At 56.4% G+C, this 13,097-nt stretch overlaps 1 protein-coding gene across 7 annotated transcripts in view; it reads right to left on the bottom strand.

Moving 5' to 3' along the window:
- The window catches only part of RARA (retinoic acid receptor alpha), a 43,726-nt gene that overhangs the window by 11,849 nt on the left and 18,780 nt on the right, over positions 1 to 13,097 (bottom strand). For 2 of the 7 annotated variants that reach the window (XM_033090303.1, XM_033090302.1), the window contains exon 2: positions 10,819 to 11,361. In XM_033090303.1, the coding sequence (XP_032946194.1) occupies positions 10,819 to 10,996 (178 nt within the window). In that variant the 5' untranslated portion in view covers positions 10,997 to 11,361. Of the gene's footprint in view, positions 1 to 318; positions 603 to 655; positions 729 to 2,018; positions 2,564 to 10,818; positions 11,362 to 11,607; positions 11,632 to 13,097 lie in introns of those variants that run through there. The other 5 variants (XM_033090304.1, XM_033090305.1, XM_033090306.1 and 2 more) reach the window with 5 other exon arrangements.

Below are 13,097 nucleotides of genomic sequence, written 5' to 3'. Positions count from 1 at the left end.
GGGAAGGAGGCAATGTCCCCGGGGCCCTGCAGGAGGAGGTCTCCTCCTACAGCTGTCCTACAGTCTCTTCCCACCTTTAGTGGAGGAGGCAGACTGGAGCAGAGAACTCCTGCTAGGGGGCCAGAGGACCCCTGTCACCAGAGGACCTCCACAAATACCAAGTGGCTCTTCTAAGGCAGTGGTAGTGACCTCGTGAACTCTAGACAGGGTCTAGTCGCCACCTCCAGTCTCCAAGTCCTTCCAGGGCCTCCAAACACCTCTCCCACAGCCTGGGGGGCTGAGCCCACTGATACCCCACGGACATATACACACACTTACATGGAATGCTGGACGAGGGGTCCAGGCCTGGAGCTCTGCCCCACCCCAGAAAGGGTGTGGGGGACAGACTTCCACTTCCGTCACCTGCCTCACCAAATCCTCCACCTGCCAGACTCCACACTCCTTTTCCTTCCCTTTCAGTTGAAGAGCTGAGCTGTCCCCAAGGGCAAAGGAAGAGACAGGGCTGGAGCTCAAGGTCTCCCATCCCTGCTTCACCCCTAGTCCTCTAGAAAAGGCAGTCCAGGTGGTGAAGAGAGTGACCCTAGCAGCCTTGCCCCAATTATCCACTTGGGGGGCACACGTTTCCTCCAGCTCTGGGAGGATGGAAGGGTCATACCTCACACCTCTCCCTTTTTGCCAAAGTCAACGCACGCTCACACCGTCCCTTCCAGTCTGCAGCCTCTCAGCCATCAGCCCCGGAGGCAAAGGTCAGGGGGCAGGACAAAAGCAAAGGCTGGAGTTAAGGTGGCTCTGGGAGGGGCAGAGGTAGGTGTCTGTCTCTCCTCCCTGAGCAAAGGGGCTGCAGGTTGCCCTTCAATCCTCTCCAATCTGCCAGGCCCCCAGAGACCCACTCCATCCCTCCTCCCTAGCAGGCAGGAGGGAGGCAGCAGGTCTGGGAGGGTGGGAGAAGCTCCTGGGAAAAGTTGAGCCCTGAGGGGGGTTGGAAGAAACCCCAGCAGTGTAACAAAAACACCCCCAGCAGAGGGCCAGCTCTTTCCCACCCAGATACAGGACAGGCACAGCTGGGTATAAACACACCCATAAGTATACCCCAAGCACTTACAGCTCCCACAGTGGACAGAGCCCCTCCCTGCCAGAGGAGCCTGAATCCAGACAGGGCAATGAGGAGAGGAGGTGAGCAGGATGCCAAGACTCCAGGGTTCTCATCAGCGCCCCTCTTAGGGAAGGGGCAGCCCAGTACCTGCCCCTATCCCAAGTGCACACAGGGTAACAAAAGGGCACCGCTGTGTGGGAAGGGAATGTATCCATTTCCACAGTAACTCCAGACCCACAAAAAACACACTCATCCCCCAGCAAACAAACCAGGTTAGGAGCAGGGGGAGGAGGATTCTTCGCACCAAAGCAGCTCTCCCCTCCATTCCCAGGACTGGTGCCTCAAAGATGCCAGCCAAGTGTCTGGGGCCAGGACCACAGTCAGATGGACAGGTGCCCCTTCCCAAGATGGAAGGGATGCTGAGGTGTCTGATGAAGTTGCCCCTTCCTGCCACACCCCACTGCCAACACCCAAGACGTCCATTGCTCCCCTGACACCCACTCAAATGACGCAAGGGCTGGGATCTGGGGAGGAGGCCCCTCCTCCTAGGGGCAGACAAGCCCACAAATAGGACCTTTCCCCCACCCTCCAGGGTGGGAGAAAGGACCATTCTGCTGTGAAGCTATTGGATTCCAAGCAAGAAGATACAAAGTGGGGCAAGGGGCTTCATTTCTCCTCCAGTGGAAGAAGACATGAACAAATGTTTCCTGGAGGGAGGAACCCCCAAAGTTCCTCAGCCCTAATATAACAAATAGCGCCCAGAATTACTCGGGGAGTCCAATTGCCCAGCAAGGACACCCAGGTTTCAGCAAGAGAAACAAGAGAAAGTGAAGGGTAGAGACAAGACCCGCCCCCCCAGGCCCGCATCCCCGGAAGCCCCACCGCCCACCCCCAATCCCTACAATAGGAGAGGAGCGGCGGGTACCTACAGTGATTTGAGCCATTCCAAAGGGGAGTCCGGAGCGGGGTAGAATAGGGACCCGGGGCTGGGAGCCCCTTCTCCGGGAGCAAACAGGCCCGGTTCTGGTTATAAAAATCCACCACCAGGAACGGGTTGGGGGTGGGGGTGAGCCCCCCCACTTCCACACTCTCGTACATCTTCCCCGCGAAGACAAGAGGTCCGGGCGGGGAAGTCCTGCGCACCGCCTCCCTCACTCAGCCGATGGCGCCATCCAGAGAGTGCAGCTGGGGGCGAGGGGCACGTCCCCTCGCCCCGACTGGCAACCTGGGCAGGGGGCCGCCCTCTGCCCAAAGTTCCGTGTCTAAGTCAGCCCGCCGCTCTACCAGTCCCAGGTGGAAGCAGGGAAGTTGTGTGCGCTGGGAGGAGGGTCCCTCGGCTCCCCGCGGGAACGCCCGGCCGAGACCTGGGAACTCGGCGGCTTCACCTCGAGGGGGATCCCGTGTCGAGTCTCATGGTGTCCAAGGCAGAGTCCCGCGGCTCCCCAAGTGCGCCGGCCGGGGGCGGGATCAGCATGGACGCGGGGCAGGCGGGGGGGGGGACCGGGGGGGCGGTCACCGAGCACTTCCTCCTCCACGCCGGGGCTCCTGGGCTTCTCCCGGGCGAGGACTCCGGGTGGGGGTGGGGACCCCGCGCGGCCCCGCCTCCACCAGGCCAGCCGCTGGGGCTCCGGTGGTGCGCGCCGCTGCACCCCACCCCCAGTCCGCGCCCCGCTCCCCTGCGGTCCCACCCCCTTTTCTCCGCCCAGTCGCGTCCAGGCACCGCCCCTGGCTTAACCCTTTCCCGGTTGGCCTGGCTGCAGCGGGCGAAACACCAGGACTGAGGCTGAGAGGCGGCATTTGATGAGCGAGTAGGGAGAGGCTGGGGAGGGGGAGGAGAGAAGAGGGGACAGAAGGGAAAAGGCACGAGAGGAGGAGTACGCCTAGTACAGACCGAGGCCGGTACGGGGAGAGGAGGGGGCTGCGCTCAGAGGTGAGGACGGAAACGGGGCGGGCGTCTCCCCCAACCCAGTTCCGGCTCCCAGCCTCCCCCGTGCTTTGGTCAGTCCCCGACCCAGCGAAGCCACGGCGGGGGAGGTGACGGTGCGAGGAGGGGGGTGGTCCCGGTGTCCTCCCCTAACACACACCCCCACCCAGCCCGGGCCTCATTTGCCTAATGCAATGCGGCTGAACTCTCCCTGAACTCGCCTGGAGGCGCCTCACCTCCGGGTGACCCACCCACCGTTGCCCGTGACATCACTCGCTCGCCAGCCCGGCCGTGGAGCTAGCCCGCCGGCCCCCTCCCCAGCCGAGCCCGGCCAGCTTCCCCCGAGACGCGGGAGGTGAAGGGCGTGCGTTTGGACAAGTGTTAGCGCCGCGGACGCAGCGTGCCGAGTGTGACATTGTGCAGCTCCGGAGCTGTGTCGGATTGAGACACACGGCTTGTGTCATTGTCTGTGACATCATGTGTGACTCCAGCCGCCTGCAGTCCGCCGGAACCCGAGGCGGCAGCGCGGGTGCTTCAGCACAGAAGCGCGCAGAGGGGGCTCTCCTCTGCTCGGCGTGCTTCCGGCGAGCAAAGCCCCGCCCAGGGTGTCTCCCAGCCGCGGAACTAGGATTGCCCCCCCCCGCCCCCACAGCTCAGCCCTAGAAAAATCAAAGGAGGGGCTGGTGCCTTCCAGCTGATCACTTCCTCCTGGAAGCCCCGGGGATGCCTGTTCCGTTGGAAGAAAGGCCCAGGTTGGGTCGGTCCGTGAAGGAGGGGACGCTCCTGGAGGAGATGGTATCCCATAAAAAAGATAGGAATTTACATGCTTCCCAAGGATATTATTCTAGAAGCCAGGTTCTTAACATATATTGTCATTTAATTCCCCTAGCAACTCCAAAAGAAAAGCTATCTTGTAAGATATTCCTGTCTTACAAATTAATTGAGGTGGCAACAACGCTAAGTGGGTTGTCTAAGATCACACTGCTAATAAAGGGTAGAGAGAACTTTCTGTCGCCAAAGCCCAAATTCCTACCATGCCAGGCCAATTCAAGAAAAAATATTAGGGTTGCTAGATGGGCGGGAGGGGGGGGTGAGGGGATTGGAGGGCAGTCGGTGACCACAGGATGGCCACGGGGTTTGAAAATTAATCTGGGGAACGTAATTTAGTGGTTACCAGAGGGTAAGGGGGTTGGGGGGTGGGAGATGAGGGTGAGGGGGATCAAATATATGGTGATGGAAGGAGAACTGGCTCTGGGTGGTGAACACACAATGTAATTTATAGATGGTGTGATACAGAATTGCACACCTGAAATCTATGTAATTTTACTAACAATTGTCACCCCAATAAATTTAAAAAATAATAAGAAAAAAAAAGAAAAAATATTTTCTGAGTACCTCCTATGTGGATACCCTGGTGAGCCTGCCCTTGCAGACCTTATGGGGCAATAGCCATTAAGCAAACAATCGCAAACTTCATATATATATTGTGTGTGTGTGTGTGTGTGTGTATGTGTGTGTGTGTGTGTGTGTGTGTATACACATATATATATACAGTTGCAAACTGAAATAATTGTATTATGACACAAATCCATAGTGTGTTTCGAAAGACAATGTAGGTACCTAATTTTAGGTTGAAGGGTCAGGGAAGACCTCAAAACAGAGACCTACTTAGGTAAAGAGTAAGAAGCAAACCTGTGCAAAGCTCCTGGGGTTACAGAAGTTGGTAAGTTCATTCAAGGAACTGACAGAGGATTAGGCACAAAATTCAAGAGGAAACGAACGAGGCACAAGAACAGGCGGTAGAGGTGGGCTAAGGCCAGACCAGGTGGGCTTGTTGGCCTCAGTAAGGCTTTTGGATTTTATCCTAAATGCAAGGAGAAGCCACAGGAAAATTCCAAGCAAAGGAGAGGCAAGAATCCAATTTACAGCATTATAAGCTCTATCAGCTGTCTAAAGAATGGATTGTAGGAGGGTTAAGAGAGACCGATTAGAAGCTACTGCAACAGCCCAGGCAGCAGACAATGGTAGTGCAGTCTAGGAAACGCCGGGATGATGGACAGAGGAAGGCAGATTCTTGAGACATGTTGAAGGTAGACTACATGGGGGTGGGGTGGGAAAGGAAATAGCAAAGAGGACTTCAGAGTGTGGCTTGTGCAACAGCAAAGTTCCTGAGACTAAAAAGTAGAGAAGTCTACTGGGCTGGTGGACGGGTGGGTGTGGGGCTCCAAAGTGAGGTCTCACTTAAGTGAGGTCTGGGTTGCAGATGGAATGCTGGGATCTGAGGTCTGAAGGCAAATGCTGGCCATGGATGAGATTGCTTGGGAAGAGGGCAGATGCTTCCACAGCCCTTTGTATCTCTCCTCCCAAATGACATAGCTCCTGGGTACCAGTTATGTACGAGGCTTTGTGTTCACAGCTGCGAACACAGGTACTAAGGGATCTGAGACTGTCTCTGCCATCAAAGACATGGGGATGGGGAAAACATCTCCCAAAGGATTACAGCTCACTGCAGGTACTTCATGGTAGAGACGAATGTTGTAAGAGAAAAAACAAGGACCCACAGGCATTCAAAGGAGAGTGGGAGAGTGTAGTGAGTTACAGGGAACATCTGTGAAGTGTCTGGGAAGAGACAGCATTCATGATGTTCCTTGAGGGATGGATAGGATTTCTGGAGCTGGAGAAGGAGGAGTCAAGGCTGAGATGCCTGCACAACAGCTAGGTCATGCAACAGGTCCTAGTAGGATTCAGTGTCCTGCCTGGTGCAGCGGGAGGAGAGAGAAAAAGGCAGGCTCTGGCCAGCCTGCTGTGGGGCAAGGAAACTCGATGGCAACTGCCTGCAGGCCGGGGCTCTGTCCTCTGCTGCTCCCCCACAGCTCCTCCAGGACTGGGTGTTTAGTAGGCCCTCAGCAGGTGTGGGCTTAACTGAACTGGCCCCCACTTGTGCATGGCAGGGCTCCTTCTTGTCCCCAACCCCATCTGGAGGGGATAACAAACAGGAGATCATGAGACCTGGAGCCAGACGAACAGCGCGTCCCAGTACAGGGTGGCCGTCCCCTAAGACAATGCAGGGCCCCACTGCGCCTCGCCCCTCCCCTCACTGCGCTTGCTGAGTACTTGACACTCACCCAGGCCCTCACCAGCAAGCAGGGCAGGATGGCCTCACAGCAACTCACCCAGCCTGGGACCACGGATTTACTAGTCTTACTTGAAGGAGAAGGAAATAGACTCAGAGAGAGGTTGGGTGACCTGCCCAAGTCTTCACATGAAGAGCTGTCCTTTAAGACTTCTGCCCATGGGGATCTGTGGGCTGGTTGAGGTTCCTCGCAACCCAGAAGTCAAAATGGGGTGGGGAGGGCCTCTATTGGTGATCTAGCCAGGTCTGAGGGCCTCCAGTCCACCCTGGAAGTCCCAGCTCCACTAGCGGTGCCCAGACTCCATGGAGGAGGAGGAAGAAGGTGGTGTGGGCACTGCCCCAAAGCGATTTGAAGGAGGGAAACACTTCCTCTTTCCATAGATGTTGCCTCCCCGCCCTGAGGGTGGACAGGACCTGTACGGGCACGTCCTTCTGGGCACATGGCCCGTGGCATGGGGTGGACACAATGTCTCAGGTCCTGGCCAGTCTACAGGAGGACAGGCTTCCTTCCCTGAGTCCTCCCCCCACCCCACCCCCGCCCCATGCTGGGATCCTGCCTTTACCAATGCTGCCAGATAAAGGTGAGGGGCCCCATTTTCATTCAAAACCCCATCCGACAGTCTTTTGGCTGACTCTGCATTTTGGACCCTAGGAAGGTCATTATTAGCAGTACCCTGCCCCCCTGGGCTGTCCCTCCTATTGTCCATGGAAAAAGTGGGCAGGAGTGACAGGGGGACGACACAGACTGCAAAGGGGAGGGAGTGGCAGAGGGGAGGAAGGGGAAAAGGGCACACCCCCTCCTCTGTTTCCCCAAGGTCCCCTAGACTCTAGGGCCATCCCCCAGTCTCTAGGCTCGCACAGGTAATATAAGGACAGAAAGGAAAAGTCTGAGCCAGTCTTTTGGGGACTCCCATCGCAGCTCCTCTACTGAGTGTTTACAACTTCCCTGCCCCACCCCACAAATTGAAACAAAATAAGACGGTGGCGTTTACACTCTGTTCCTGCAGTGGGGATGGGGGAAGGTTGCCTGCTGAGCTCTGCACACTCCGGGGGTGCTGCAGCGCGTAGATTCCAGGGTGCGGATGGATGTGAACAGATCCTATCCGCAGCTTTCAGGACAGGACAGTGATCTGGCCCAGGCCTATTATTGCTCTTTCCCACCAACCTTCAGGATCCAAAACAGAAGAGGGGGCGTGGCTTGTGGGCCTTCCCATGCCCCCTACTGGGGGAAGGAGGAGGGAGGCCTCAGCCATGACAGAAGGCGCTTCAACATTGGCCCCCCAAAAGCTCCCCACATCCTGGAATGCCCCCCACAATACCCTGCCTGTCTGGATGGTGGAAGATAGCCCAGCTTTCCCAGTCACTGAACCTAGTCACAACCTTGACCAGTGCTGTTTCTTCATGTGTAAATGGAGATAATGGCCCTCTCCCAGGATTATAGGGATTAAGATTTGTAAAAGAGAGATAAAGTCCCACACACAGTAGGTGCTCCACAGATGTTAGCATCCCGTTTTCTCCATCTCCCACCTAGAAAGGTCCTGGGTCCCTTTTCAGTGTCACAACAGCAGTACCACGGCAATGAGACAGCAGTGACCACAAGCACAGCTCCAAGCTGAGGGCATTACATCAATGGTCTCGACTACTCTCAGCCCTCCGTGGGAGGTTCTGGTAATATCCCAACTTGACAGAGGAGGAAACATGCTCAGAGAGGTCATCAGACGTGTAAGTGGCAAAGCTCGAACTCAAACTACACTGCCTGCTCCACAGCATGCCCCCCCCCACCGTGGAATTCCTGGGGGGAGCACCAAAAAAGGCAGGTTAGTTTCCCCTCCAGCCTAGATGATAAGAATTGTTAGAGACCCTCCCCTCCCAAACATAATCCACAGACCACTCCCCCTTAAGCCCTCTGCTCTAAGTCACTGCCACCGCAGCACACAAACCCCTCCGCGCACACGAACAAGCTGATACGCCTTCCCCAGCTTTGGATTTGATTCTCCCCAAACACACGCAACTCTCTGACCCTCCCACCCAATACACAGAAACCATTAACTCCCTTCCCAACACACACCCAACCTTAACTCCCCACCCCTAAAACACACCGCCCCACCCCTCCCCACAATACACACAGAATCCAGCCCTCCACAGTAATACTGATCCTCGGAGACCCAGCCTCAGGGGCTGGTTTGGGGTGGGCGGGATCCTACACCATCTCTGGGACCTCCCACTCTGGCTCCCAGAGAGACTATAGCAGGACAAATACCCACCGCGCCCTCCCTACAGTGACCTGGAGAATATTTCTGTTATTCCACAGGGTCTCTTAAGGGTATATCTGAGACACTCAAGGTCCAGCCTCATCCAGACTTGAGAGAAGGATGGGGGCGGGGAGCACTGTCCCAACACCTTTGTTGGTGGGAAGTGGGAGGCGGGAGCCTTATCAGTGAGGTTTCCCACAAAAGGTCGGCAGAGAACCAGAGGCTGTAATTGCTCCCTGCAGGCATCAGGGCCACCAATGTCCACCTCTCCTAGGCACGGCCTGACCGCGGCACCAGCCCTGAGCAGAGACAACAGGGAAGGCAAGGCTGCCTCCATTTCCCACACGTGTGAAGTGTGATCTGTCACGCTTCGCTCCCCAGAGCTGACAGCCAGGCCCCCCAGCCCAGCACAGGAAGAAGGGAGATGCCTCTGGTCCCAGAAAATGGGAAAGTCAGGGAGAAACTCAGAAGCTGCAGGTCTGGGTAGGAAAAGAAGCTATTTGTTTACTAGGAAGGGGAGAGGAGCAGGGAAACCCACAGGTTCACAGAGGGAGGGGACAGGAAGGGGCATTGCCTAACCTGGGTGGGGAAAGCCAGAGAAGCCTCCACTTGCCCGAAATGTGGGCACTCCACCCTAGGGGAAAAGGTTACCAGGGTGGGAAGTGGGGTACGCGGAAGCTCTCCCCACCCACCTCTAAGAAAGAGGAAGAAGCTTGCAACATCCAAAGGAGGGCAAAGCATTTGCTCTTCTGGCATAGAACAGGGCAAGGACAGGAGCCAGGCCCCCTCTCGCCCTGAGTCCAGGTGAGCAGTGTCTGGGGCTCTGTTCCCATCATCTGGGGAAGGACAAGTTGTCCACCGGCAATGGTTACGGCCATCAACTTCTTCCCTAAAAATCCGCCCCTGGCAGGACGCACACACCAACCTGAAAATAATGAACCCCAGTCCCTGTAGCTGTAGCAACTACCCCACACAGACACTCGGAACCATGATCACACCCACCGAGTCCCAGGCCAGAACCGGGTTCCTGACTCCAAGGCCACTAAGCCACCCGCCTCACATCCTCTGTGCGGACAGGAGAGAGGAAACAGAAGACGGAGGTGTGAGAAGGGTTGTCAGTGGAAACTGAGGCAGTATCTGATTGCCCCCTTGTCCCAGAGATTAAAGGGCAGGGGCCTAAAGAAGCGCAGACACAGAGCCCCTGCTCCCAGGGGCTGGTTGGGGCTGGGAGGGAGGGGGCCATGGCAGAGCCAGAGCAAGCAATCCAGGAAGCAGCGGTGGCGGTGGGCAGACGGCCAGTGCGGGCAGTGAGGCGCCTAGCCAGGGCCTGCCCCAGGGACAAAGAGACTCCCTGGCTCTGGGGAGAGTGTGCTACCCCCACACTGAAAAGGGGGCACTGACCCAGCCCAGCCAGGCACATAGGGCAGTGGTGCCAGGCAGCTTGCCAGTGGCAGTAGGAGAGGCAGTGGGTGCCCGGGGCAGGGTGTTCAGTCCCTGCCCGCCAGGAGAGGTGGGACACGTTTCCCAGGTCAGCAGCTGACTGGCCAGTCTACCAGTCCATGGCCTATTCTGCTGTTTCCACCGCCCGCCCCCCTCCAGCCCCAGGCCAGGCCCCGGCTCCCTCCTCCCCCCCAGCCCTGGCCTGGCGCCCAGCTGGGCCCTGGGGGCCAGAGTTACTGTAAGCGGCCTGGCAGGCCCAAGGCCTAGAATCTGCCAGCTGGCCATAGCCACCGCCACCTCCCACTACCTGGCTCCGCCAGCCAGGGAAGGGTACTGAGACCCCCGCCCAGCTAACAGGCAACCCCCGTGGTAAAGGGCAGAAGCAGAGAGAAAATACAGACCCTGCCAAGAGCATGCATGTGTCCACTGCCAGAGTCTAGGCCCAGCGAGCGTCCCTTCTGGGACATTCACCCTACCCACCAGACTGCTCACGGGTCCCTCCATCATACCCTCCCCACAGGGTGGAGCTGGTAGTGGGAGGGGGTGCCAGCAGCATGCCCCTCCACTCCTTCAAGCCCCTACCCTCCGAGGCGCTGGATGGGGTGAGGCGTAGGTGGGTGCCACTCTCAGTAGAGCTGCATTTCCACCAAATGTCGAGAGGTTTGTTTACCCGCCTCCAGCCTCTGTGTCCAGTCCTTGAGCTATTTATAAGGCCCTCAACGGCAGGGCACAGGAGAGGGCTCCAGGGGTACCACAGAACAGCATTGTTTCATCTCTCCCGCTGCTGCCCCCAACATCAAACACCACCACCACGTGATCAGCCTACAAGACTTGCATCCTTGGGCCCCCCAAACGAATGGCATGTCCTGAGAAGACCTTGCCACTGCAGTGCAACAGATATACCTGGAGGCCAAGCCCGGGGCCTGCTGCCCTCCACAGCCCCCCACCCCACCGAGCCCCCCACCACCCCACTTACTGGCTGGGGAGGGCGTGCTGTAGCCACTAACTGGAAGCTGGTGCTGGAGGGTGGTCAGAGCGCCTGGTGGGGAGAGTCCACCCAGCATAGGGGGGAAGAAGAAGGCGTAGGGGGGCACCGGGTACCCATTGAGGTGCCCTCCCCCAGGTGTTGGGCAGGAGCTGCTGTTGCTGGCCATGCCAAGCAGCCACAGTCAGAAGGGCAAGCAGACAGTCTGGCAGGAGGCTCTGGTGGGCTTCAGGCTGCCCCTCCTCGGAACATGGGGCCTGGGCCCAGAGGGGGTTTAGGTGGTCAGCCCACCCCCTCTTCCGTCCTGGAGCTGCTGTCCAAGGCTAGTAGGCTAATCTCAGCCTCCTGGAGCCCCCACTCTAGCTGGGGGCCGGGTGGGTTGAGGGACGTCCCAAGAGCCGGTCCTTTGGTCAAGCAGTTCTGTGAGCTGGTGCTTTCCTGGGAAGGTTCAGAGTAGGCCTTCAGGACGTCCAAAAGGATGCCTCTCCTGGATGGGCCCCGGCTAGGCAGCTTGGGGGGGCATATCCTGTGATGCTGCAGAAAGAGGAAAAACAGGTGAGTGGGCATTGAGGAGCGGGCACACGGGCATTCCCCGTGGAGCTCCCCAACCTGGGCGGCCGGAGATTTTCCCGTGGCACCCAGCTGAGCAGACAGCTGGCACCACGCCTGGCTGGCAGAGACAGCCTGGGACCAGGGCCCAGACACTGCTGGGGGTGGCAGGACAGCACAGCCAGGCTGGGGAGACGGGGACAGAGCCCAGAACTGAGGAGGGCCTCTCACCCACAATCCTGAGGGGAAAGGGTCCACAGTGTCACCCCAAAGGTTCCCTGCAGCAAAGGCAGGCAGCTGGCTCTCTCTCCTTCCCCCAGTGCAGGTTACCTGAGGTCAAAATGCAGAGAACGTGTGTGCTGGAGGGGGGTGCGGGGGGGAGGAAAAGCCGCTTCCCTAAAGCATTGGCACTTCTCAGAAAAATGACTCCTAAGCCCGGGGGCCCCTTTTACACCACTTCCCCCCCAAATCCAAGCCCCAGCACCCCAGTTGGGTTTGTCCCACAGGCCCAGGGAGGAGGCCTGTTTACATACATGAAAATAGGGAAATGGGAACTGAAGACTCCTGGGCATCACCCCCAGTATTTAACAGCATGATGGGCTGGCGGTTGGTAGTGTGTCAGGAGGCCAGGGACTGCCCAGGGTGGATGCTCCCTAACCCCGGGCAATGGTGGGGTGAGAGAGACTGATCTCAGAGCTCACCCACATACTCTGTCTGCAGAAGCAACATCCCTGGAGGGGGTGGGATGTGGGCTGGAGATGAAAGGCCAGATGCCCCCAACCAGTGTGTACACAGATCCACACCCTGTTTGAACAGCTGGGACCAGAGGACATACACAGATAACACCATGGGGTAGACAGAGACAGAGAGATGAACCCAGAGACTCCACGACACAGTAAGATGGACAAAGAGAAGGATGGAAAAAGAGAAGCAGAGCCACAAGAGGATGCTTCAAATCCATTTGGGCTATGGAAGGGTAATATACACATGAATACATACATACATATAAGTACATGTATGTATATATGAAAAAACATATATATATATATATATATATATATATATGAAAGACAAAAGGAAGGAGACAGACAAAAAGAAACATGGCCAACGCAAACCACAATGAGATACTACCTCACACCCACTAAGATGGCTGTAATCAAAAGACAGATAATAACAAATGTTGGCAAGGATGTGGAAAAAATGGAACCCTCATATATTGCTGCTAGGCAGGTCAACTAGAGCAGCTGCTTTTGAAAACAGTCTGGCAGTTCCTCAAAAGGTTAAACACAGAGTTATCATATAATGACCCAGCATTTCACTCCTAGGGATATACCCAAAAGATGTGAAAACCAAAGTCCACACAAAAACTTATACGTGGATGTTCATATAAGCATTATTCACACTAGCCCAAAAGTGGACCTAAATGTCCATCCACTGGTGAATGAATAAATAAAATGTTGTACATCCATACAATGGAATATTGCTCTGCCATAAAAAGGAACAAAGTACCGATATACACTACAACGTGGATAAACCTTATACTAGTAAAACACTAGTAAACACTAGTAAACACTAGTAAACACTAGTAAACACTAGTAAACACTAGTAAACACTAGTAAACACTAGTAAAACACTATACTAGTTCTAAAAGTGCACATGGTGTATGATTCCATTTATATGAAACGTCCAAAATAGGCAATCTGTAAAGACAGAAAGTAGAC

This window comes from Rhinolophus ferrumequinum, chromosome 21 (genome assembly GCF_004115265.2).
Source record: "Rhinolophus ferrumequinum isolate MPI-CBG mRhiFer1 chromosome 21, mRhiFer1_v1.p, whole genome shotgun sequence".
Classification (NCBI taxonomy): Eukaryota; Metazoa; Chordata; class Mammalia; order Chiroptera; family Rhinolophidae; genus Rhinolophus; species Rhinolophus ferrumequinum.
Note: the sequence above shows the minus strand (reverse complement) of the source record. Positions and strands in the feature narration are given on the sequence as shown.